This window comes from Diabrotica undecimpunctata, chromosome 2 (genome assembly GCF_040954645.1).
Source record: "Diabrotica undecimpunctata isolate CICGRU chromosome 2, icDiaUnde3, whole genome shotgun sequence".
NCBI lineage: Eukaryota > Metazoa > Arthropoda > Insecta > Coleoptera > Chrysomelidae > Diabrotica > Diabrotica undecimpunctata.
Window position 1 is genome coordinate 32,087,786 of NC_092804.1, and position 25,773 is coordinate 32,113,558.

The 25,773-nt window shown below is 33.8% G+C and overlaps 2 protein-coding genes across 4 annotated transcripts in view; one reads left to right on the forward strand and one right to left on the reverse strand.

Annotated features, from left to right (window-relative positions):
• Positions 1–9,631, forward strand: part of lab (labial) — a 156,669-nt gene extending 147,038 nt beyond the window's left edge. The window contains exon 2 of one of the 2 annotated variants that reach the window (XM_072522566.1): positions 3,878–9,631. In XM_072522566.1, the coding sequence (XP_072378667.1) occupies positions 3,878–4,323 (446 nt within the window). In that variant the 3' untranslated portion in view covers positions 4,324–9,631. The remainder of the gene's footprint in view (positions 1–3,877) is intronic. The other variant, XM_072522567.1, reaches the window with a different exon arrangement.
• A 2,378-nt stretch (positions 9,632–12,009) lies between these two features.
• The window catches only part of chp (leucine rich repeat containing G protein-coupled receptor chaoptin), a 47,893-nt gene continuing 34,129 nt past the window's right edge, over positions 12,010–25,773 (reverse strand). For both annotated transcript variants that reach the window (XM_072522565.1, XM_072522564.1), the window contains exons 15-16: positions 23,180–23,418; positions 12,010–20,355 (exon numbers count right to left, since the gene is read on the reverse strand). In XM_072522565.1, the coding sequence (XP_072378666.1) occupies positions 20,091–20,355; positions 23,180–23,418 (504 nt within the window). In that variant the 3' untranslated portion in view covers positions 12,010–20,090. The remainder of the gene's footprint in view (positions 20,356–23,179; positions 23,419–25,773) is intronic.

Below are 25,773 nucleotides of genomic sequence, written 5' to 3' on the forward strand. Positions count from 1 at the left end.
ATGGCAAGGATAAAATGAAATATGAATGTTACTACTTAGTTAAATTCTGTTAAAGAATCCTAATGCATATATCAGAAAAAAAAATGTGCTTTCGAAAGAAAGTAAGGTTACAAATATTTTAAATGTGGTCAGAATTATAGAATAAATATCACAATGAAAGTACTTACCCCAAGAGAATTTGTAGACCATAAAAATGAGTCTTATAATAATTTTTGCCTTCTTTTATAAATTTCAAAAAGAGGCAAAAAATAATCCCACTACAGAAAAGTTGTTTTGACAGAAAGTGGGAGACTGAATGAAGTTAGCACATATGTCATAGAATGTTGCTATAGATATCATGAAACTAGCTTGTCAGTCAACACGGAACAGAATAGTCTGCCGAACAAAAGTGAGAGGGCGAATATTTATTCTATGAGACAGAAAGACAGAAAAAAATAAAGACAGAGGAAGAAGAGAAAAACAGAGGGCACCAACTACTTTTATAAATAAAAAATAGTAAAAATTTAACTGAAGGTAAAGAAATTAATAAATTAATAAACAAATTAAAATGAAATAATTATTTAAATATAAATTAATAGAGATGTGACGTTTATAACGTTACAGGGTGCGTGTTAAAAACAGTATAACCACATAATGATCTAGGTGTGATAATTAATAAGAATCTACGTTAGGCGGAACATATTTTGCATATTTCTAAAAAAGCTAACAGTAAATTATATCTACTAAATAAAACGTTTGCGAAAGTCATTTATGAGCTCAGTTCATCTGTATAAACTGTTCATTTGTCCAGTTCTGGAATATTGCGGAACTGTTTGGTGTCCGGTATTAGTGCGCGATCGTAATATTCTCGAAAACGTACAGCGGCTGTGCACTAGGATGTCTTTTGGTCGCTCAAGACCTACGTATACACAAAGACTGAATATGGCCAATCTCACTACATTTGAACAACGTCAACTTCGAGGCGATTTAATTATTACGTTTTGGATAGTAAAATACAACTTTGGAAATATGGGGGATATGTATATACTAGACAATGACAATCGTCTTCGTGGCCACAAACTTAAGTTTAAAAAGAAAACTTTTTTAACAACAACTAGACAATTTTGTCTCTGTAATCGAGTATTCTCGATATGGAATAGCCTTGTGGCTGAGATTATAGATGCTCCATCTGTCAATATTTTCAAAAATAAACTGGATGACCATTTGCTCCATAGTTGAACATTTAATTTTTACTAAACACTTGCTATAACCTATGTTTTTGTATATTTATTTAGTTAGTTAGTGCTTGATATGTAACTATTGTAATGTAACCATTTAATTGCACACTATATAACATTATATTCACATGGGCATATGGGTTTTGCGACCCCTGCTCAAATTTATTGTAAAATAAATAAATAAAATAAATAACTACTAAAATTAAATACCTTTTTCATAAAAGAAATATTTTAAATATATAAATTTTTTTTATAAAAGAAAAAAACAGACACAAACACAAGGAATAATAGCATCACGCACATATTAATTGAATCCCTTCTTGAGGAAGAACGAGATGGGTTCTTAAAAGGTTCGGTTATGTATTCTTCTTCAGGTTCCTTCTCCTATCGGAGATTGGAAATCATCATCGCTATCTTAATTTTATTGGCCGCGCTTCTGAATAATTCTAATGAGCTGCAACCGAACCACTCTTTCAAATTTCTTAGCCAGGATATTTTGCGTCGTCCTGAGTTTCTCTTCCCTTGTATCTTCCCTTGCATAATTAATCTAAGTAATACGTACTTCTCGCCCCTCATCGTATGACCGAGATATTAAATCTTTCTAATTTTAACAGTTTTTATGACTTCACATTCTTTCTTCATTCTTTGTAACACCTCTATATTATTTACTTTTTCAGTCCACAATATTCTGTGGATTCTCCTGTAGCACCACATCTCAAAGGAGTTTAATTTTATTATTATAGTATAGTTATATATAGACGCTTATGTATAGACGCTATATTCATGATTCAACAGATAATTCAAAATTACCAAGAAACTCATATCGCATTCGTAGATTTCAAGAATGCTTTCAATAGAGTCAGACACAAGAAATAAACTCTGGGAAATATAAGAAAATAAATGCTTCCCAAAACATCTAATCAAATAGTTTATAGACACACCGCTACAGTTATTGACAATAGTTCTGACAAAGTAACAGAACCAATCTTTATAAATTAAGAAGTGCTACAAAGGCACGTACAAAACAAAGACACTTCAACCAAGAACCTTAATGAACACCCTGCTTTTCATTGACGGTTAAGCAGTTCTTGCAACTTCCGAAGGTGACTTACAAATAGCCGTACACCTTTACACTTTCTTTCTTTCTTAACTGGCTTTACAACTTGGGGAGAGTCCTCGCCGCATCCACTCTAGCCTCCATCTTCTTTGCTTTTCCATTTCTCATTGTTGTACTCCAATCCTAGATAAATAGGCTTCGCGGCCTACTGATCTTCTTTAGTCTGGTCCCTCAAAAAACACTGTCTTTAGCATTTTGTCTTCCTCTGATCTTACCACATGACCTGCCCATCTTATCCGGTTAGCTTTTATATGTCTGACAATGTTTTCAGTACCATGCAGAGTCACCAATTCAGCATTGTCGCGCCTTCTCCACTCTTCTGTCAATTTATCTCATTGAGGTCCAAATGTCATTCTGAGAACCTTCCGTTCAAATACCAGCAGCATATTTATTAGCCGCTGGTGTAGAGTCTATGTTTCACTTCCATATGTAACAACTGGGCAAATAATTGACTTGTACAGTTTTAATTTAGATTTTCTTCTTTGCAGCTTAGATCTTGGTGATGGTGATAGTTAGTATAATGCTCTATTCCCTGCAGCTATTCTTGATGAGACCTTCCTTTCTATATGGTTGACATCTGTGATTACCGTCCTGTCTACTGTATCTAGACCATCAGCAAAGGCCAACAATAGTTTTGATTCTCGATTCGCCAATCCCCCTGTCAGCGCAGACGCTATTTTAGTTATTGCATGTTCTAAGGCCTAATTGAATAGCAACGATGATAAGGGTTCTCATTGGCCTGATGGTATACGATAATACGGCCTAGAACAAATCATTTTAAGTAGATAGGATCTGACATATACGGATGTGAACGTAACCAATTAAAGTTTTATAAGGCAATAACTCCATCAACACTTCTGCATGGTTACGAGACCTGAATAATAAAACAGAAAGACATGTCAGGAATACAGGCAACAAAAAAGAAATTTATACTCAGGATATTCTCAATGGGAGAAAAAATCCACCACTACTGCAACAATTAGTACTCCTATGTCGATAAAATGAGTAAATACCGCATGCCAGAAATAGCAATAAAATACCAACCACGTGGAATGCGCTGCATAAGACGTCCCCGGAAAAGATGGGCCAGTTCAGCAGCCGGAACAGGTCATAAGGCCTAATCCGTGAAGAAGACGATGACGACGATTACCCCATACAATTTATTTTCGGTTCTACTTTTAGTATCAATATTTTTAACTTTGTCCGCCATGTGTATGAATTTTATTGATTCATTTTTAAGACTTTGTAAGTTATATTTTAGAATTTCTAGCTTTATGTTCTGCCAATCTTCCCCTTTTCTCTATTTTTTTTATGTCACCAACAGTATCGCTTTTTCAAAATAGTAATCGGTACCACCTGATAAAATGAATCGTATAAATTTTGAGATGTATATTATTTGATTGATAAAGCGGCAAATATACTGGTTTCAAAACCAAATATTTACCTTTTCAGATTTAAGCACACATTTGTTATAAACTTGGTATCTGTAATAATCATGTTATATGATGTTTAATATATAATCTAATAATATATATTTTTTCAGCAGCCAAGCTTCCAACATCTTCCATCACAGACTACCAAAGCTCTCCGTCGAATAACGTACCCCTAGATATCCAGAATCCAGCTTCACGAAGCTCATGCCTTGGTTCCAACGCGACAAGCCTTTTAAACCTCAATTGTTTAAATACCGGCAGAACGAACTTCACCAATAAACAATTAACAGAACTAGAGAAGGAATTTCACTTTAATAAATATCTGACGCGGGCGCGGAGGATCGAGATAGCTTCAGCCCTTCAGTTAAACGAGACGCAGGTGAAGATATGGTTCCAAAATAGAAGAATGAAGCAGAAGAAAAGGATGAAAGAGGGGCTAATACCTCCTGAGCCCACTGTTGGTACAGGAAGTAACAGTAACTCTCCCACATCTGTCAATGCTTTACAAAATGAGTCAGTTGCTGGAAGCAACGAAAATAGTCGAGAATCAAATTGATTTGGTTTAGTTTTTACAAAAGGAATTGCAGTATTTGAACAAATTAGTTGAAAACCAAAGCAAATATTCGTTGCCATTTTTATTTTTAAATGTGTTTCAACTTGAGAAAAAAATATAATGGATACAATAAATTATCATCAATATACATTTAGTACTTGTCTGAAACTGTGTGTCATCTTTGTTATCCATCTTAGGTATCTCATATAACCTAAATCAACTAACCTGGACGCATATCGTTCGTAGTCTTATATTTTTTGTGAAATTTATCTTGTTAAATGTATATCCCTGTTTCGAATTTAATTACCGGTATTTTTAAAATTAGCCGCTTCATGTTTTCCCTTATTTTTTTTATAGATTATGTGTTAACATTCATGTTATATTTTGTCAGATATCAAATATCATAAATCTATATTCCCTGCTATTCTCAGTGGTATGGACAGCTTCCTACAGAGAACTGTGAAAGGAAGTATCTTTATAATCTATATAATAGTAGCTTTTGTAATTCATACACAAAGTTTTTGATATATTAACATTTTTTGCATAACAATGTTAATTCATATTTTCATTAATATTTTAATAATGAATTCTTAAACCAAAATATGTGTCTATATTACATAATGGGAAACATCCGGTATCAGGGACTTGCTGAAAAAATAATTACATAGAAACATTTATTTTGATTTTGGATGCATAATTTTATATTTTTATTTATAAAAGAAAACACTGATGCGACTTTTCTAAAAATTTATTTTGTAACACAAGGATACTTACAATAATATTAAAAAAACTTATAACTATTTAGTAAACACACCTATTTTCAACAATTTTAATTAATTACCAAGTTAGACCCCCATTACTGCACAATTATTGCATACTTTTCTGTTGCCCCCTCCCCGCTACAGTGGGTGTGGCAGGGGGGTCGCGTTTGTTGTCATTCGATAGAGTTTTGACAAATATTAAACATGTGTTATTCAGTTTTCACATACCCTTCTTTTAAATATGTTTATGTGGTTTACATATCGTCGGCTTAGTGACACAAAAATGTATTTCAAAAATGACTACTTTTCAGGAGAGCTTATATAAGGTTTTTAAACAAATGATTGCATTTTGTAATGACCTGTAGTTTATTCTCAACTTTTTTGTTTCAAATTATTAATCTTAGGAATGTATTCTTTACGGTAAAACAATCATATGCAACAATGGATAAATTGTGTTTTCAAAATATCAACAATTAGATAAAGTAGAGGAGATACATTTTTGTGTTCCTAACTGAAAAGTCTATGAATATAGAGATTTATGTATGTACCATTTTATTTAAGAAAAGCTTAATCTTAATCCTATTACACAGTCATTTGTATTTGAGTAATATCGATAAATTTCGAGAGAAGAACATACTGAGTGGCAGGTATAATAATTAAAAGTACAATAAATTATAATTAATTAATATCTACCTGGTCCGAAAACTTAACCATTCCGTTTAAATACAAATGACATTGTAGTAGGATTAAGAGGTAAGCTTTTATAAAATAAAATGGTACCTACTTGTAATTCTTTGTTGCTGTAGCATTATAATCTAATTTCATAACTGAGGGTCACCCAATTTACTAATAATAATAATCAAAATAATAATCATAATTCATTTTATTATAACTTTATATTGTTCTGAAGCTAATTTCTTGTGACATTAAATACTATTTAAACGTCTCGATGGGAATAACCACAATATATTTATTAAAAAAAGAAACTTTATAAAATGTTTAGACAACGATTTCTGAATTAGAAATCGAAACGCCAATAAAGTTTGTTTTTTTAATAAATATATTGTGGATATTCCCATCAATAAATTTAATTATGTCAATCACTTTGCACATCTGATTGATTGACCTTATTGTTGGTGAGCAACGACTTATAGAAGAGATGATACTGGGAAGGAATAATGCCTTTATTGCACAGCTCTTCTAAATCCTTATATTTTTCCTTTTTTTTGGCCCTTGTCCTTTATATGCCGTTGTTAAGTTTGGCAAGGAAAATTTTCATTTTCCTTGTTTTATTTAAAAAATATGTTTATTATCGTCTTTTCTGTACTGCAGCCATGTTAATTTTAGCCAATTTATACTACTACCATCGATGTCCACTTTTTTGTTTTGTATTAGAATTGTGGCAAAAGCTTCGAAGTCATAAATTTCTTCCTGTCCACTCTCGTGTACAGTGCATTTTAATTTCTTTGACGCCATTCTTACAGTGGAGTACCACACGGTGGGATCAAATATGTCCACATTTTTTTATGCTTTCTCAATAAGACAATGGACCGAGCCACACTCCATCATCGAATGGCCAGGTTCAAAAAAGCAATGGTCAATTTTTGGAATCTCTAATCTCTGAACAGCTTAAAGCAACATAGCAGATACATTTACGTTGTGGTTTTGGCCACCACACGTGTCATTTATTCTTAATCGTCACCAAAAAAATATATTATCCTCACATTGTTCATACCCTGATACATTAGGTTCACTAGTAGAAACATGGGAGGCACTATCTGAATATGTCACTTGTGATGAGAGCGGTAAATTATGATTATGTGTTTTATCATCTCGTACCGATTTGTTAAGAGCTAACAAAACTGACTTCTTCCCTCTTGAATCCATTATTGTGTAATAATAAAATTATAAAAAAGTATTATAACGATTATTATAACAATCTCTACAACAATTAACTTAAAACTGATTCACGTATTTACGTCTTCACAGTTGTAACAGAACTGGAGATGCAACGGACCACCCTGCTAAATATAATAAACAAATTATCAACTTATTCACGTGTTTCACAACTGTAAAAGAACTGCAAATACAACGGTACTCCTGCTACTAAACATAATAAACAAATTATCAAATCCACAGTTGCTATCTGCAATCACCATTCAGTGCAATAAAATTAATGCCACAAAAATGTAACTCAATATTAGCTTATTTATAGTACGAAAACATAGTATTACAGAAATGTAACAGCACTTACATTTCTGTGACACTAAAAGATTGCTAAGAAATGTAGTTACGAAAACTCCTTACTGGGGTTTTAGGTGGTCGGAGAGATACAGTTTTGTGTCACTCAATAGAACTCACTAAAGTAAGTTCAATGGTGTAGATATCTCAAAACGGGAAAAAATGTAGTTACATTTTTGTGTCACTAAGCTGACGATATTTTTGAGTCAATCCCATGTTTCACATCCGTAGCTCAGTGGAACGGGAAGGATTTCTCTAACACCATCCAAGTGTAGCTGAATAAATATTTCGGCTGGGTACGAGTATTTAGGAATAATTACTTCAGATTATTCTTTCGACTTTTGGTGTATTTCCATTAAGCGGTAGTTCTTTTTGTTGTATGGTTTTAGATAAACTACTTCTTACTCAGTGAAAATGTATTGCAATTATAAAAAGTATACTTTTATTACTTCCCGGATATACCACGCAATTAAGAGCACATTCCTATCGAAAAAAGAAGTATCCCAAAAAGCCAAGATACCTATCTACAACAAAGTTTTTGTACCTATCTTAACATTTGGATGTGAAAGCTGGACGCTCACCACCAGACTAAAAAATAAACTGAAAAGTATTGCAATAAAGTATCTAAGAAGAGTACTAGAGGTGACCAGAATGGACAGAATACGGAACGAGGAAATAAGAGAACGCCTTAAAGTCCAATCAATAGAGAAGAAAATCGAAGAAGCCCAACTGAGATGATACTGCCACATAGTAAGGATGGATAAAGAAAGACCAGTGAAACAAGTGTGGGAAACGAGAAAAATCTTGAAAAGACCGAGATGCAGAGCCATGAAGACCTGGGACGATGTAATTGCCGCCATCCTAGACAAGAGAGGAGTCACCAAAGAGCAAGCGAGCAAATTGGCAAGAGACAAAAAGAATTGGAGGAAGTTAGACAGTTAGACTTAGACAATTATACTTGCGACAATTAATACATAAATATGCCTCCTTCTTCCCAGAAATCAACAAAAGAACGAAACTGGCTTGGGTATCTTTTGTTAAAAATACAGTTATATTCAAATACAGTATACTACCAATCAATATATATGGCTGCGAAACTTGGACACTAAAGAAAGAGATAATAGCAAACTAAAGGTCACTCAAAGGACAATGAAGCGATGCATGCTAGGTATTATAAAGCGAGATCGAAAAAGAATAAAATGGATCAAACAGAAAACCAAGGTCACTAATGGAATCCACAGAATTAAATCTTTAAAATGACAGTGGGTAGGACATTTAGCAAGAAAAACTGACAATATATGGTCCACTAGAATTATACTGCGGTATTCAAGAAGTGTCAAGAGACCAAGAAGACGTCCAAACTTGAGATGAGACTATGATATAAGGAAACAAGCCGGTACAACATGGCACAGAAAAGCGAATTTTAGACAATCGTGGGCAGATATGAAGAATGACTATGTAAGGAAGGCTACCTCATAATATTTAGAATACGCTAAGAATGATAATGATGATGATGATGTTGTTTCTACTTCTGATATTTTTTTAACTACGCATTCCAGTGTTAAACTACAACAGTATTGATACCTACTAGTCCTTGTACCAATCACCCTGTTTTAATTCTTGTGTTATTTGAAACGGGTTTGTTATCTCATGCTTTATCTGTATCTGAGACACTGTGTCCGTCATCATCATTGGGGTGAGCCTAACTAGTTTGGTCGGTATTTTAAATATACTTAATGTTTTGTATAAATCTGCCCTATTTATTGAGTCATATGCTTGTTTAAAGTCGACAAAATATTATATAAACATCTTTGTCATAATAACAGGGTTTGACTAAAACCTGCTTAACCGTGAATAGTTGGTCGATGGATAATCTTTCTTGTCTAAATCTTGCCCGATATTCTCCAATAATAACCTCTGTAAGGGTTTGTAGTCTATGGTTAATTATATCGGTAAATATTTTATATCCACAACGCAGCAAGGAGATTCCTTTGAGAGTTCTGTTAGGAGACATACGATAATTCGCAGATCATTTTCATTCATATTTATTGGATCTTTGGATATCTATTTTGAAGGTTCATGTATAAAAGCCTTCGGATGTTTAAGACCCATTTGTTAATGGCTGTGGTTAAGTTTCATCCGTTCCACCCCGTCGTCCGATATCGTCCTTTTGGCTGTGCTCTTGCTATACCAATTACAACTTCTGGGACTATGAATGTTTATTTTACGAATCTTCTGACAAGTAGATCCATTTTTTCGTTCCATTCAATACCAATATGCCTAGGCACCCAGAGTAAAGTTACTTGGTTTTTATAGATTATATCGTATTGTAGGTTTCAATTTTCGAATATTTGTCACTAACAGAAACAATGAAGCGTCTTGCCGGTATGGGATTTTGAGTGGTAATCCTTTGGTTTTATCATACGCTTATTGCGGTTTTTTTAATCCTTTTTTTTAATAAACATCCAATTTAATTTGAAATCTGTAAAATTTTACAATAGGCAAATGTTAATGACAGTAACAAAACATTTAGGAAAACTGTCCAGTGACAGTTTGCTTTAACTTATATAAGATTGAGTTTTGGAAACTAAACCACTACACAACACCACACTACAGAACAGTACTGAGGTTCGAAAAATCTGATGGGCAGTTCACATGGAAGATGCCTTCTTAACCTTCGCTGGACGGGATGTTTCATTAGGGGTTGAGTCAATGCGTTGTGGTAATTTTCTATGCGTTCATAATACTTCTGGGAGAAGTAGGATATTTCTTCTTTGACAAATTTCTTTGTACTTTTTTATTTCAAATTACTTTGGTCCGGAATCTTTGTAGAATTTCGATATTTGAGTGGAATGATGTCTGCCACAATTTAATTCCGTAACACCATATCGGTTTTAGAACGACTATGTAAATTAACAATTTGTTGGTACTGTTAATTGTGATTCATGACCCAACATCCAGTACAATTTGCTAAGTTTTAAGCCCATTTGCTTTCTGTTAGCAAATATATGTGTTCTCCCAGTTAATCGTCGGTACATGTGGATTTTTAGATATTTTGCTTATTCTTTTTGTTGCAAGAACTGGCCATTTAATGCCACAGTTGGACAGGTACCTCTTCGTAGGGTGTAGATGACATGGATAGATTTAATTTAATTTGCTTAATTCGCCAGGTTTTCAGCCAGGAGGAAATAACATCCAAGTGAGTCTGCAAGATTTGAGAAACAATAACAGGATCTTCGTGAAATGCTATAACAGCGGTAACATCTTGATATATTGCAATAGTTATATTTTTACTAGTGGGAAGATCAGCTGTGTAGATGATATAAAGGATCGGACCAAGTACACTCTCCTGAAGCACGTCAGATCTTATTGGGTACACAGTTGTGGTTTTGTCTTGACACCTTACTTAAAAATGTCTATTTTGAAGGTAGGATTTGAGGATAAGGAAAATGTTGTTTAGTAAGCTTTTTCTTATTTTGTATAATAATTCAGCCCAGCGGCGGCTCGTGGCCTAAAAAAGTGGTGAAGATGAGGAAAGCTTGCCGGAGCCAAAAGGAGTTTTGGTACCTACTTCGCGCCCAAATCTCATTAAAAATTCGTTAAAAAAAATGTATAGAGTTTAGGGCCCGAATAAGTTGAAAACAGTTTTTTAGGGCACACATGTTTTAAAATACTGGTTGGTCGACTATGTAAAAGAACATCCCTTTTATCTTCATTTTTCCAATGCCTAAACATAGTGTTCTGCAGGTCTTCATGCAGGGTAAAGTCGATGACAAAAAGGGAATAGGTAGAAAGAGGAAATCATGGCTGCGAAATATTCGAGACTGGACAAACATGACTGTAGACGAATTATTCCACGTTGCAAAAGACAGAGAAACTTTTTGAAATGTGGTCGCCAACCTTTGTTAATGGAGACGGCATAATAAGAAGAAGAAGTCATTAATTGGATTCATGTCTGTCTAAAATTATTTTTGTCCAAACGAAATCCACGAGAACACTTTATATCCGAAATCCGAAACAAACCACAGAGAAAGGTATTAATAAAGTGCACTAAACAAATAAAATTAATACTGTGACTAAACTAAACTAATAAATACTATACTATACACTATATTATATAAAAAATATCTATATAATAGACTAAATTTCAAAATATTGTCGCTGAGAGAAATTTTCGAAAAATAGGAATACTAAATACACATCCAAGAGTGGGTGAAGACGGATAATATATTTTTAGACGGAACTGCACTCACCAGTCTTCTCAGCTATCACTAAGAATAGGCTGACGTCACGTTGCCATGGCAACCGTGAACGCTTATGCAGATGGATTTCGCATTTCAAAAATTATACTCACCTTATCCTAAATCCTACACGGCTAGTGACACAGGTCAGGACTTGACCGTCAAGTACGTACCGCTAATAAAGCTAGTTGTCTTTTTTAATTTTTAGATTAATTAAAAGAGAATAAATAATTCATTTCAGAATTTAGATATAATAATGTTGCTTTTATTTTTTATTTATTTCTCTTAATTTAATTATATTTTTTTGGTGAACCTCACCTTCACCTACTTCACCTAGCCGGCCGCGCTGATTCAGCCTGCCAATCTGTATCCAAAGCTTGGGCGATGTCTCAAAAGGCAGCAGAGCATAAGTACGCTCTAAATCCAAATTGACGATTAGGAATTAATTAACCAAAAATTATGTTATTATTTATGAAAGTCATAGCATAACTTAGACATGTCACAAGCAAACTGTTTTCAACGTGTTTCAGATATAGACCATGACCATATGTTTGTGATGTTTTAGAATGGTATAATATTTATTAATGCGGGTCTTTCTGTATTACTATCAATAAGGCAAGTACCTTTCCTTGGATATTTTCTTTTTAGGTTTTTATTGTACTTACAAATCTTTGTTTTAACGGAAACTGCAATTCCTTGTTTTGTAAAAATTTGTTACGTATTTATCGCCAAAGAGATTGATTAGGAAAGTTTTTCGAAAAAACAAAAAAGGACTAAATTAATGTTTTAGTAGGTTATAGGATATTAATGAAAATGCTTTTTATGTATTGTTTGTATTAATTTAAAAATGTACATTGGTTATTGTAATATTGTAAATAAAATATGTAATTTAACGACATCTATGGTGACATTTCGGAAGTTAATTTAAATTACAGGAATCTACCTCCTTGAATTATGTGTATCAGAAGGTTATGTTGTTTTGATTTATGATTGTGTGAAAGATAAATAGTAATATAAAAATACTAATTTAAATTAGTCGTTATTTTTTTGTTTGTTTTGTAATACTTAACGTTAGAAATAAATAGTCTTCATGTGGCAGATATTTACAAAGGCAGTATTGAATATCTTATTTTTAACGATGGCAGATACCTGGCTTGACTTGTTGAAAATATTGTTTAGCACGCTTGCTACGTCTGCAAACACGACAAACACTTTTCTAGAAGTTGATTACTTATTGGTCAAAACATAACACTTTTCATAAAGCTAAAATGGACTGGAAAATCTGCTTTGTATTATTTTAATTGATTGAACTGTAACAAAACACCTTTAATATAATTTCTTCAGACATGAATGTATAGATGTGAAACATTATAAGGATTTGATAATGGGATAAATAATGACATACTTAGGATGAATCCATCCAATTTTTGGACAAACTCATTTTGGCTACAAAATTGCAAAATATTAGAAAAGAGAACAAGATGCTAAAACAACTATACTGCCAAATAAAAGATTGTATACATATTGTAGCAAAAAAGACCATAGCGAACACGGAAAATGTGCAAAACCAAGATCCGGAGTGGTGGTCACAAGAAAAAAGAGAGTTGGTAAATACCAAGAAGAAAGCCTATCGAATCTGTGAAAATCCAGAAAATTGGAGAACATAAACGTATTGGAATAGGTTAATGAAACTATCACCAAAAGCAGAAACAAAACGCGGGACCAAAAAAATATAAAGAAATAAACTGATATAATGGGTGAAACTCGAGTATCTAAATAATAGAAGTTTATAGGAAACCTCAAAATAAATTAAAAAGGAACAGGGAAATTAAACATAGGTATGTCAGAGTGGAAAGAATATTACAAATCCCTACTGACGGAAGCAAGACCACATTTCGAAATAAATTACAGATAGTTCAGAACAGATCCAATATACGCAGACGAAGTACAACCAATCTGTGTGGACAAGATAAGATCAAATTTAAAACGGGAAAGCCAGAGGGCCTGAAAACATCCCAATTGAATTAATAAAGCTAAAATACTAATACAATACAATAACTCACCAGCAAACGAATGGGAAAGATATTTGACGGAACTGTTTAAAGGAAAGAACAATAATAATCGACACAATAACGTACCTGAATTAAGACACGAAATAGAAATCAGTTTTCAGAAAGTAGAGATAGCCATAAATTCACCAAAATAGAAAGTTATCAGGACCAGACAGAATAACAAACGAGCCTCTAAAACACGGAGGAGAAAGTATAACCCTAGAGATGACAAAACATACAAAAACTAATATTGCACTGCAAAATACCAGACGCATATATAGAGATACATGGCATAATGATACCAATGTTCAAGAAAGGAGATAAAGAAGACCCCAACAATTATAGAGGTATAAATCTACTAAACATCACACTTAAGCTTACCACAAAAGTCTTAACTAACAAAATCAATAAATTAACAACTTTATCAGATGAACAACAAGGATTCAGATCCGGACTACGTAGACGCCGTATTTGAACTAAGACAAATCACAGAAAAGGTCATCGATTACAATAAACCAGCTTATCTATGTTTTATAGACCTGGCAAAGGCTTTCGATCGCATCCAAGTCGAAGATGTCTTACACCTACTGTATAAAAGAAACATACCAATCAATATTAGGCAAACCATCGAAAACATCTAATTCCGTACTCGAATACAGGCAAATACAAATGGAAAACTAACACAGTGTATACCAGTACAAAGCTGAGTCAGACAGGGTGACTCGATAAGCCCACTTCTCTTTAATATAATAATGGATGAAATTTTATAAGCAGTACGTAAAGGTCATGGTTACAGAATGGGGAACAAAGAAATCCAAATATTATGTTATTCAGACGACGCCGCATTAATCGCCGAGACAGAAGACAAGCTCCAAAGATTAACACACATCTTCAATACAACAGCCAAGAAATATAATATAATAATCAGCAGAGAAAACCAAATGTGTGACCACATCTAAATACCCACGACGATGTAAAATCGAAATTGATGGGAGAATAATAAAGCAGGAAGCAAGGTTTAGATAAGAAGTACGACAACAAAGCTTAAAAGCAAGTAAAGCGGCGGGATCTCTTAATGACACATTCTAGAAGAACAAACACCTAGACAAGACACAAAAACAAGAATATATAAAGCGCAATTAGACCTATATTAACATACACGGCGGATACATGACCTGACACATCTAAAACGAGACGACTACTGGCAACAACAGAGATGAAGATACTCCAACGGATATCAGGCAAAATCTGTTGGATAGAGAGAGAAGCCAAAACATAAGAAGAGTATTCAATATAGAAGACATAAATGGATTGATAAAAAAACGGAAACAGGAGTGGAACGAACACATCAGTAGAATGGCAGAGGATAGGATGGTACGAATAGCACAAGATAAGTCACCAAATTGACGAAGAAGTATTGGCAGAACAAGAACAAGATGGTGCGGTAATTTAAACAATTTAGGATGCTAATATTGAAGAAGAAACAGGCTTTAAAGCATACATACAAGAAGGAAGAAGAAGAAAAATAAATACTAATAGAATTGTTAGCGGTAATCTTTAATAACTGGCTAATTGAAAATATTCCAGTAGATTGAAGCCTGACGTATATAAGTTCTATACACAAAAAGGAGACAAAACTAAATGCAAAAATTACAGAGGTATAGGCGTTGTTATCTCATTGGAAGGTTAAATCTTCGATTGATAAAAGAACGAATCGAAAACCAATATGAAGAAGTAGAAAATCAGAGTGAATTCCGTTCTGGCAGATCTTGTGTCCACAATATATTTGTACTTCAACAACATTCACAATATATTTGTACTTAAACAACAGAAAAGAGAAAAGAACAGCCAGAAATTTACCGATCCCACTTATTGTCAACGGCTTCGGGTAGATGAGTTGGTAAGTAGTAGATCACTCTTTTTTGTCCTGCAATTTAGAAATCGTTTCCTAAGGCAGATAAACTATAAATTAGTAAACTGTATAAGGATGAAGAAAGCAAAAAGGCCTGTTGGTATTGTTAGTTTTAACTATCTTGGCTTTAAATAATTTGTGTCAAAACATTAATGATCAGTGATTTTGGAACCCAAGATCCGACAAGAGAAAACAATCTCTAGACGACATGGCCTCTGAGGTCGTTAATATGCGAAATCTTTGCAAAATAGCCACATGGAACGTCAGAATTATGTCTGTGATAGGTAAAATTCATAATACCATAAAAACAATGAGAACAATGTAAATCGGCATCCCCGGAATAAGTTAGATGCCGTGGCCGGGATCGGGAGTATGTGATGTTGATGGATTTCAAGTGTACTATGCCAGAAATAACAATGTTAATCACTATAATGGAAATGCAATCGTAGTCGCAAAACACTTGGCTCAATCAGTAGTAGATTAAATCCCCATATCTGGTAGAGTGATCGTAGTAAAATTTAATTCAAAGCCGTTCATTATCAACGTAATTCAGGTCTATGATCCAACATCATCTAGTGATCAAATTAATTTAGAAGTATTTTACAAATAACTTACTGATGCTGTAGATCTTATTAAAGCAGCACAAAATGCCATAGTCCTTAGATATCTTAACGCCAAAGTCAGCAAAGGACGCTGTTTGAATATTGTGAGAATTATGGCTTAGGAAACAGAAGTTAACATGGAGATCGACTTGTCCAGTTCGGCCAAGAACACAATTTCATTATATCGAATACTTAATTTAAATTATCACCGAGGGAAGACTACATCTGGAAATTAAAGGCAGAATCAGAGAACAAAATTATTAAGAATCAAGTTGACTTCGATTCTTAACACCGAATTAAGAACCATTGATTCAGAAACTGCATTAAATTAGCTAAAACTTATCCAGGTGCTGACATTGGGTCTGATCACAATTCCATAGTAGCTCTAACCCAATTAAAATTAAAAAAAGTGATCTCAAAGAAAACAAAGAAGAAGACAAGAAAGTTAAAGAAACAGTTTAAAGACAACTAATTGAAAATTGGTTAAAATGTCGATGAAGGTTTAACTAAAAAGTATAACAACAGTTAAAGAAATTTGTGAAAGGAATTTAAAAGGCAGCTCAAAGTTAAAAACGAAGGTTTGGATAACAGAAAACATATTGGATTTAATTGAGCAACAGCGACTAGCAAAAAACAACCAAAAACTTTATAAAAGTGTACAAAAAGAAATTCGACATAAAATACGAGAAGCAAAAGGTCAACATCTAGCCAAACAGTGCATGAAATTGAAGAACTAGAAAATAGATACGACACGTTTAATATGTATAAAAAAAGTGAAAGAAGCGGCTGGTATCTTCAATAAGAGAGAAACTGCACTGCTACATGATGAACATGGTAAAGTAATATTTGAAGTATAGGACAAACTTAAAGAATGCAAAAATTACATTACGAACCTATTCGACGGACCCCTAATAACACGCACTGAGGTAACACAAGCCATACGATTATCAAAAAATGTCAAAGCGACAGATCCCGATAAAATGTATACTATTATTAGCAATGTATAATTTAAATATTTTCATCGCGTAATGCTGGTACAAATATTTGTATTTTTATAGTTGGAATTATAGAAAAAAAACTTCGTATAAATACAAAATAAACAAAACGAACATACAATAGCGAAAAAGGAGAAAAGAGAGCCATTGTAAAAGAAAAAGATGAACACAGCATACAATAAACTGTTATTTGTGAACTATTATAATATAAGTAACTAATTTAGAAATTATTATACAGTGTGTGTCAGTCAAATGGAATAAATTAGCTTATAAATAAATTAGGTAGTATTCGAAAAAACGGTCGAACACGTCGATTAGTATTTATAGTTGCGCATTTTTTTCCATAAAAACTTTTTATACGGGGTGTATCAGATAACGGTGGCCAATACCAACTTGCTTATTTTAAATAGAACACCCTGTATATTAATTAATTTTTAGATTCCTCAGATCATTTTAGACATTTTTGAATACAATGTCCTGTACCCATCTTTGACTGTTTTGGAAATATTAAGTAAAATGCAAAAATTCACATTTAGAAAAGAAAATTATTTATTTGTCGAAAGTCGCTACCACTGTCCTAATACTTCTTGCCCATTTAGGTCTTGGTAATGATAAAGTAAGCAAAAACTATTTAAGCATTCTTTTTTATTGATATGTTAAAAAAAAAACAAAAAATTGTTTACTTTGGTTTAAAACGCCAATGTTTTATTGTTCCATGACAGAAGTAGTTGCCAGTGCTATAGTTGTTTGAATTTCATTAACCGCAAGCCAGAAAAATGGTTCATTTAACAGAAATGCACAAAATTACAATTATACAGATGATTGGCTATGGAGACAAGACACGGACGCAAATGAAAGTAGCTCGTTTATTTCACGAAGCATTTCCTGATTTGCCGCACATATCTCAAGGGACAATTGGTAAAATAGAGAAGCAATTCCACAAGCTGGGCCATGTTAGGAAGGTATAAAAAGAAGCTGCCAATGCAATAAGTAAGGATACCAAATTGGCTGTTATGCTTGAGTTTGAGGAACACCCACATACATCTGTTCGAAAAGCAGCCTCAGTACTCGATAGCTATTCATCGGTTATTCGAATATTACAAGAAAACAAAATGCATCCCTATAAAATTATACACACGCAGGAGCTCATGGAAGATGACTTTGACAGGAGAACATATTTTTGTGAACAAATGATGGCAATGTTAGACAGCAATGTGATCCAGTTAGAACATGTTTTGTTTTCTGATGAGTGCACCTCTACTCTTCACGGTCATGCTAATCGGCAAAATTGGCGCTATCGGTCTGGGGAAAATCCTCACTGGATAAGAAAAGTCAATACTCAATACCCTGAGAAGGTTAACATGTGGGCAGGAATTATTGAATATCAGATCATAGGTCTCGTTTTCATAGATGCCAATTTGAATGGCGACAATTATTTAGTATTGCTCTAAAATAGTATAGTGCCAACGTTAGCCTACTTGTATCCTCATCCAGGAATCCCACAAGTGCTAGCGAATATGATATGGTTTCAATAAGATGAAGTACCACCCCACTACCAAATCCATGTCCGGCAGTACCTCAACTAAATATTTCCAAATCGGTGGATAGGGAGGCGAGGATCGATGGAATGGCCATCACGATCCCCCGATTTGACGCCATTAGACTTTTTCTTATGGGGATATGTGAAAAGTATTGTATACAAAACGAAACCCACTGACTTAGCTGACTTACGAAGACGAATAACGCTTGCGTTAGATTGATCACATCTGGGATGTTGAGTAGCGTTAGAAGAAATTTCTATTTACGGCCAGGGGGTTGCCAAGACGTTCGTGGGGAGCATTTTTAACATCTCCTGCATTGACAATATTGTTTAGATTTGTATTATTTAGAAGTTTTTGAATATGTTGTAGCAACTTTTGGCAAATAGATAATTTTCTTTTCAAAATGTGAATTTTTGCATTTTACTTAATATTTCCGAAATAGTTAAAGATATAAAGGTATAGAACATTGTATTTAAAAAATGTCTAAAATGATCTAATAAATCTAAAAATTAATTAATATACAGGGTAGTCTATTTAAAATAAGCAAGTTGGTGGAGAATTTCACTGTCACGTACGGGACATATGCACAATTTTTCCATGATTATAATGTTTGCCAATTTACACTTAGATCACAATATTTATGCATTTCATGGACTTACGTTGAAAAGACATGCAAGATGTATTTTTTAACATGTGTTATTAATAACTACTGTGTCTTGTGACTTCACTGCCTCAAAAAGAAGAGCTGTCACGTACGGGACATCTCAAGTCAACCACCTATTTGCAGGGAGAAACTCATTGTGATATTTCAGCTCAAATACGTATTATAGTATTAATTGTAATTTTTGTGTGTGAAGCCATAATTACAAGCAACATAACCGTGTATGCAGATATCTATGAATTCTATAAATAAGCTTAAAACAATTTTTTTTATCTGTGTCACGTACGGGACTCATCCGTCACGTACGGGACTTTTACCAGTATTGACCACTGTTATCTGATACACCCCGTATAAAAAGATTTTATGGAAAAAATGTGCAACTATAAATACTAATCGACGTGTTCGACCGTTTTTTCGAATACTCCCTCATTTATTTATTAGCTAATTTATTCCATTTGGCTGACACACAGTGTATATGTTAAATAAAATTATACAAAATAAATACTTAAGTTTCTGAATTACTTAGCGCGTTAAATGAAGTACTAATGTGTTCATTTAAACTCCACAACTTGTTTGAGTGAAATTCTATTTTTTAGTATAAATAGAATACTGAAATAAATAATAATATATTATTTTACTTAATAGAAAGTTAATTAATGTTTAGTTAATTTAGTTAATGCAATATAAACAAGTAATTATTTTGGTGTCAGTCATAAAAGTGGGTTTAAATGTTAAACAATAATTATATCACAAAATAAACAATATTTAAATTAACTGTAACGTAGAAACAATAAAGACCAAAACTAAGAAAGGTAGTTCGGCTATACGTGGGGCAAAGCTCCAACCGCATTCAATGTCGCTTTTCAACACATCAATGACAGTTTGATTGTTCTTGTTATGGCATAGAGCGGTCCGTAGATCGTCATCGACGTGTCTGCAAGTGTACTTGGAGTCAGTAAAAGATGCGGCGACTGGAGGACTATCTCCACATAGGTACTGTCGGCGTTTTCGGAGCCAGACTTCAACCCACCTGAAGAAAAAACAAATTTACGTACTGAAATGTTATTGACGTCATGTATACAAAAAAAAATAATGGCTCTAGTTTTTATTTTAATTTTACAGTTTATAAAGAGACTAGCTTTTGAAAGAGTATATGGTAAGTATAACTTTTAGGGAATATAAATACCTCGGTAGTATATTGTTAGAAGAAGGAAATAATAGAAGGGATATGAAGAATAGAGTTAAGCAAGGGAAAAATCAACACTCACACTTGAATACACATACAATAATGTATATCTATATAATGCCTAATCAACAAATATTCAGAATATATACCACAACTGAGTTATCAAACAGTGAGATTTGTCTTGAGTTGTGCTCTCTAAATCCTAAGATGCAACTTCACTGTGCCCATGAGATGCAGGACATAGGAGACAAAAGTGTTGCCTAATCCCACAGAGCTGGCGAACTCCATCATATTATAGTCAGCATGATATGGGCGTACTTCCGTGCCTGAAAGAATTACATTTCGATTCGTAAGATTAAAAGTGTTTTAAGACAAACACAGCTTATCCAGAAAAGACTACTCAGAAAGGAGTAAACCTTAATCAAATTAAGATGTAGTGGGAAAGAGCAGAGAGTAAAACAGCTGCCGCAGAACTTACTGTTGCTCTATGAACAGGTTCAATGTCGCTTTGATCGAAAATTGTGGAGGGCTCATATATAGCAGATCTTGGGGACTTGTATAGGCTGTAGTACTACCAGTATACAATAGTTATCTTCTAGAAAAAAGACCAATTACAAAAAAATATTGCAACCATTCCTTGCAATGATTATAGTGTAAACAGCGTTCCCAGATCATCTTTTTTAGCTAATAATCAATCAATTCCATATAGATCGGTATTTATACACTAGTTTGACTTTATTTGATTTTAGTTTAAAAATGTTGTAAAAAAATTATATGTAGTAGATGTAGACACAAAGCATTATTAAGTTAAGTTAAAAATTATTCTAAGAAACGGTAGACTAACAAGATAATTATTGTCTACGCAGAAAATACAAGAAAGCTCTTAAAATAAACTACAACTTATTTTACAACAAGATTTACTTAATAAGGGTATCTGTATACTCAGAGGAGATCGTAAAGGGTAGCAGAAGCGGCTCATCGAGACAATCGCTGGGACCCAAACCCACGATTGGAGTACCTTTTAGCACCAGCGGGTGTGTTTCCAGAAGCTTCTTTTACGATGGTTTTAGGACTCTTGGTCTACTGGTGGAAATATGAGACAGTCTAGGTTGCACGACGCGAAGCCTTCCAAGTCTCTTAACTCATCTCCTCATATTTGCGGTCCACCTGACTGACGGTCAGTATATTTACTGGTCACTGTCGACCCTTACCCAAAGTAACTTATCAGACGGCATCTATGGTTTCGGCTAGTAGGTGAATCACCAAGTAAAAACCAAATTTCTCTACGGGGACTGGTAGGTAATCATAAGTATCGCTTATGTAATGACTAGAAGAAAACTTTCCCTTATGTCCTTTCTAAGTGTACGATACTGATCTACCAATGGTGACAATATCTTTTTTAGTGTTTATCCAGCCAATCCAAATGAAGTAGATACAACTAAGGAAGTTTATGACTTTTCGCGTCTGTTAAGGGATCAAATGCTTTAAATATTAGGATGGGTTCTGACTCTGGGTCTATGTTGATCGTAGTGGATATTCGGAGCGGCTCATCTCACATCAAGTCCGGAATACTGGGTGATACAATGGACCCACCAAAATGTCTCTTAGTGATTAGAGATGGGGCTTATCCCAAATATACTATAACAATAATCATAAATATGCAGTAAATAAACACGGATTTATCAATATTGCACTTCCTGTAGTGCAATATACTACCAGGTATACTTAAGAAGCCTAATATCCCCGAGGATATGGATGATCGCCTCTTTGGGAAATTGTTTTAGATCAATTTTAAGATAACAAAAATAACAAGGAAAAAGACATGGATGATCAAATCGAAGTGGTGATGGATCAACAAAAAAAAGCAAATAAACATATGGGGACTGGGAACAATATTAATAAACAGTCTGTTGTTGAGGGCGATCTTCACAACAGACAGGCGAGTACAGGAAAACTATTCCAGGCTCTAAATAGAGGATTCCTCAACAACAAAGAAAGATCAACGAAAACAAAGATGGCAATATAAACACATAGGAAAAGTCTAGGAATATTACACATGTACCTACATAAAAATAATAAAATTAATAAAAAATAATTCATGCAACAAACTAATTTAGTGCATGCAGCGGCACACCAGGTAACCATAGGCCGCGACATAGCATCGTTTCCGTGAAGCCAATCTCCACAGTCGAAGGGCATTTAGATGTTCACCTATCCACAAACAGCAAAGATGAAATACTTCGTAAAAATGATAAGGTCAAGAAGGACAGACAGACTCAAAAATGAAGAAATAAGAGACGGACTTAAAACTAAATCGTTACTTAACACAATAAAAAAGAAAAACTTGAATGGTTTGGTCATATAACACGAATGGACAGTAACAGGTAAGTGAAAAGATGTGGGATGCTAAACCAATATATAAAAACAGACAAGACAGACCAATAAAAAAGTGAAATAGCGACATAGCTAAGACATTACAAAATAAGGGCAAATCTTTAGAAGAAGCAACAACCTTCAATCGAGCTCCATAATAGTTAGTATTATCGCTTTTCTGATTCGAAAAAACCCAAGAAGCTTCCGAGAGCAAGAACAAACTGACAGTTTAAATTTTACCAGCTTTACGTATTTTTTATAAAATTTTTGTCTATTAATATGCATAAATTGTTACCCTAGGTCACAATCACATGTCCATTTATTTCCAGTGATATCCAAATCGATTAAAAACGTTTTTCCATAAAGATTAGGCATGTGTCCTCGCGAAGGGTTAAGTAGATTTTGAAGTACTTGGTTATTCCTTACATCAACTGTCAAGTTCTTTACTCTATCAAGGTCATCAAAAATATTGGCTGCTATTTTCATTATGCTTGTGTTATGCACTCCAAAGTGAAATACTGGACTTCTAATTCCCTAAAAACAAATAACGGGTTAAAGAATATTTTTATTTAATAAATCAAAAACAAAGAGAGCAAACATATTGATCGTTTAAGAGGATCTCCAACTCAGAAACCATAAAATGCGTAAAATATTTTTATTATCTAAAGTTCAGTAAATAGTCTCCTAACTTTTTTAATCCATTTGTTCCCCTCTACCAACCTTGAGCTTTTTTTTACTAAAACTATTACCCAGACTAATTCTACGTAATTTGGACGCTAAGATATCTGGTTATCTCTGGCCAACCTTATGTCCTTAAGTGGTTTCTGCCCAATATCCCCAATATCTTTTTCAATAATAGCAATATTTTGATTTAGTACGAGATTAATCATTATTTGCGTCTTGTTTATGTTAATTTTTAGTCCGATCTCCAAGGAAGCGTGATATAATTTTTCCTATATTATTATTGCCTCATCCATTTGATCGGCTATAAGAAAAATGTAATCTGCGAATCTCAAATGATTAAGCTTCTCTTCATTTATGTTAATACCACACTTGTTCAGATCTGTCTTCTTACAAGTATGTTCTAAAAGCGTTGTGAATAGCTTTGGAGGCACGGTGTCTCCTTGTCGTAGTCCTCGTTGTATACAAAATTTATTTGTTTCTTGTTCAGATAGTCTTACGCTAGCTGTCGCATTTTTGTAGATATATTTGATTATGTTAGTGTAGCGATGGCCCATTCGGCATTCTGTCAATGCCTTTATCATTTTGTGCTGGGTTATGGTATCACATGCTTTCTCGTAGTTCACGAATATCACTGCTAATGGTTTGTTGTATTCTGCAAACGTCCCTATCAGGTCCTTTATCACTAGTAAGTGGTTGTTAGTGCTATATCACGATCTAAATGGAGCTTTTTCTCTAGGCTGAAGTCTAACTTAGCCTTCAGTCTTTTTTGATAATTTTAGTATGTTATAGAAGTGACGCTTGGTAAGTAACAAGGTGTGAAGTTCACAGTGAATTTGGAAAATTCTAACATGTTAGTATCATTTTTTTTATGAGCGGGAACACAAAGTGTATTAATACTCATAGACTCATGAAACGCATCTGACGTATCATAATAGTTTTCACATCTTAATCTTCTTCAACCTGTTTTGCATGAAATGTCTTTTATGAAGGCACACAAGTCACTACGTTTTTTCTACTATACAATCTAGGAAAGCAACGAAAACCGCCTAGGTTGTAACTTTCCCAAGAAAAAATTCTTAGTAATGGCTGATAACTATACCGGCCCCGAATACGGGTTCTCCTTCAATGGGAAAGGGTCTTTAATCTCGCTAGTAGCTAGAATCAGAAATAAATTTTCTGATGGGAGGAAAATACGTACATGGAATGTAGATAGTATGTACAAGTCAGGAGAAATTCACCATTAAAAAATGAACCGGCGGTTTATAAGTATCCTTTAAGTATCCAAAACATAGAAATGCAGGGACGGGACGTAGTTAGTAATAGTTCTGATCAGGATGTTGAACAAATCTGTAAAAAACGTAGTTTTATTCTCAGACAGGATATTATTATTACAACTGCAAATAATAACAATAGATGTGAATGTATTACAAGTGCACGCGCCCACTCAAAACTATGGCAAAAAATGTTTTCAAAAATTCAAATTTAAAACGATTTAAAAGGAGTGTTAGCATCTACCAAGAAACAAGGGCTCAATATTGTCATGAGAGATGTTAATGGAAAGATTGTTGAAGATGAAAAATATTCTTTTGGAAAGATTTTCTAGAAATACAAAGCGAAGGAGATTTGTTGGAGTTTTTACAGGCAACTAGTAATCACAAAATATAATTTTTAAATAATTTTAAGTATTTACTATAATAATAATAAATATTTTTTTTTAGATAATCATTAGACATACCGGAGCTAGTACTTCATAACTAAATAGACTATATAGAAAATTAAAATCTAGGCCGTCGCATTGGTTGTTTACCTTCAGTGGATGTGCGTTGTCTTGTTTTCGGTATCTATCACCTCTTTAGCACGTGGTTTGTTTTGTGAATGGTGGCACTGGGATTTTTGGGTATTACAGGTGGCATTGGCTTGGCGGATGTTGTTACCTTGCAGAGGAGGTCGTTCTAAGAGCTTGGTTAGGGGTAAAAGGGCTTGGTGCTAAAACGGTTCCCTTCAGAATTTTTTTTTGTTAATTTTATGAGTGATATTTCACTTAATTTAATGTTGTCTTATGAATTTAATATCGCCTTGAGGGCAGCTGTTGCTGTACTTACTCTTAGAACCGATGTAATTGTGCAATGGGATCGGGAAACCACAGAAAACCGTAAAAGTTCTGTGTCATTTAAATTTTGTGTAATGTGCGTGACGATTTCAGTC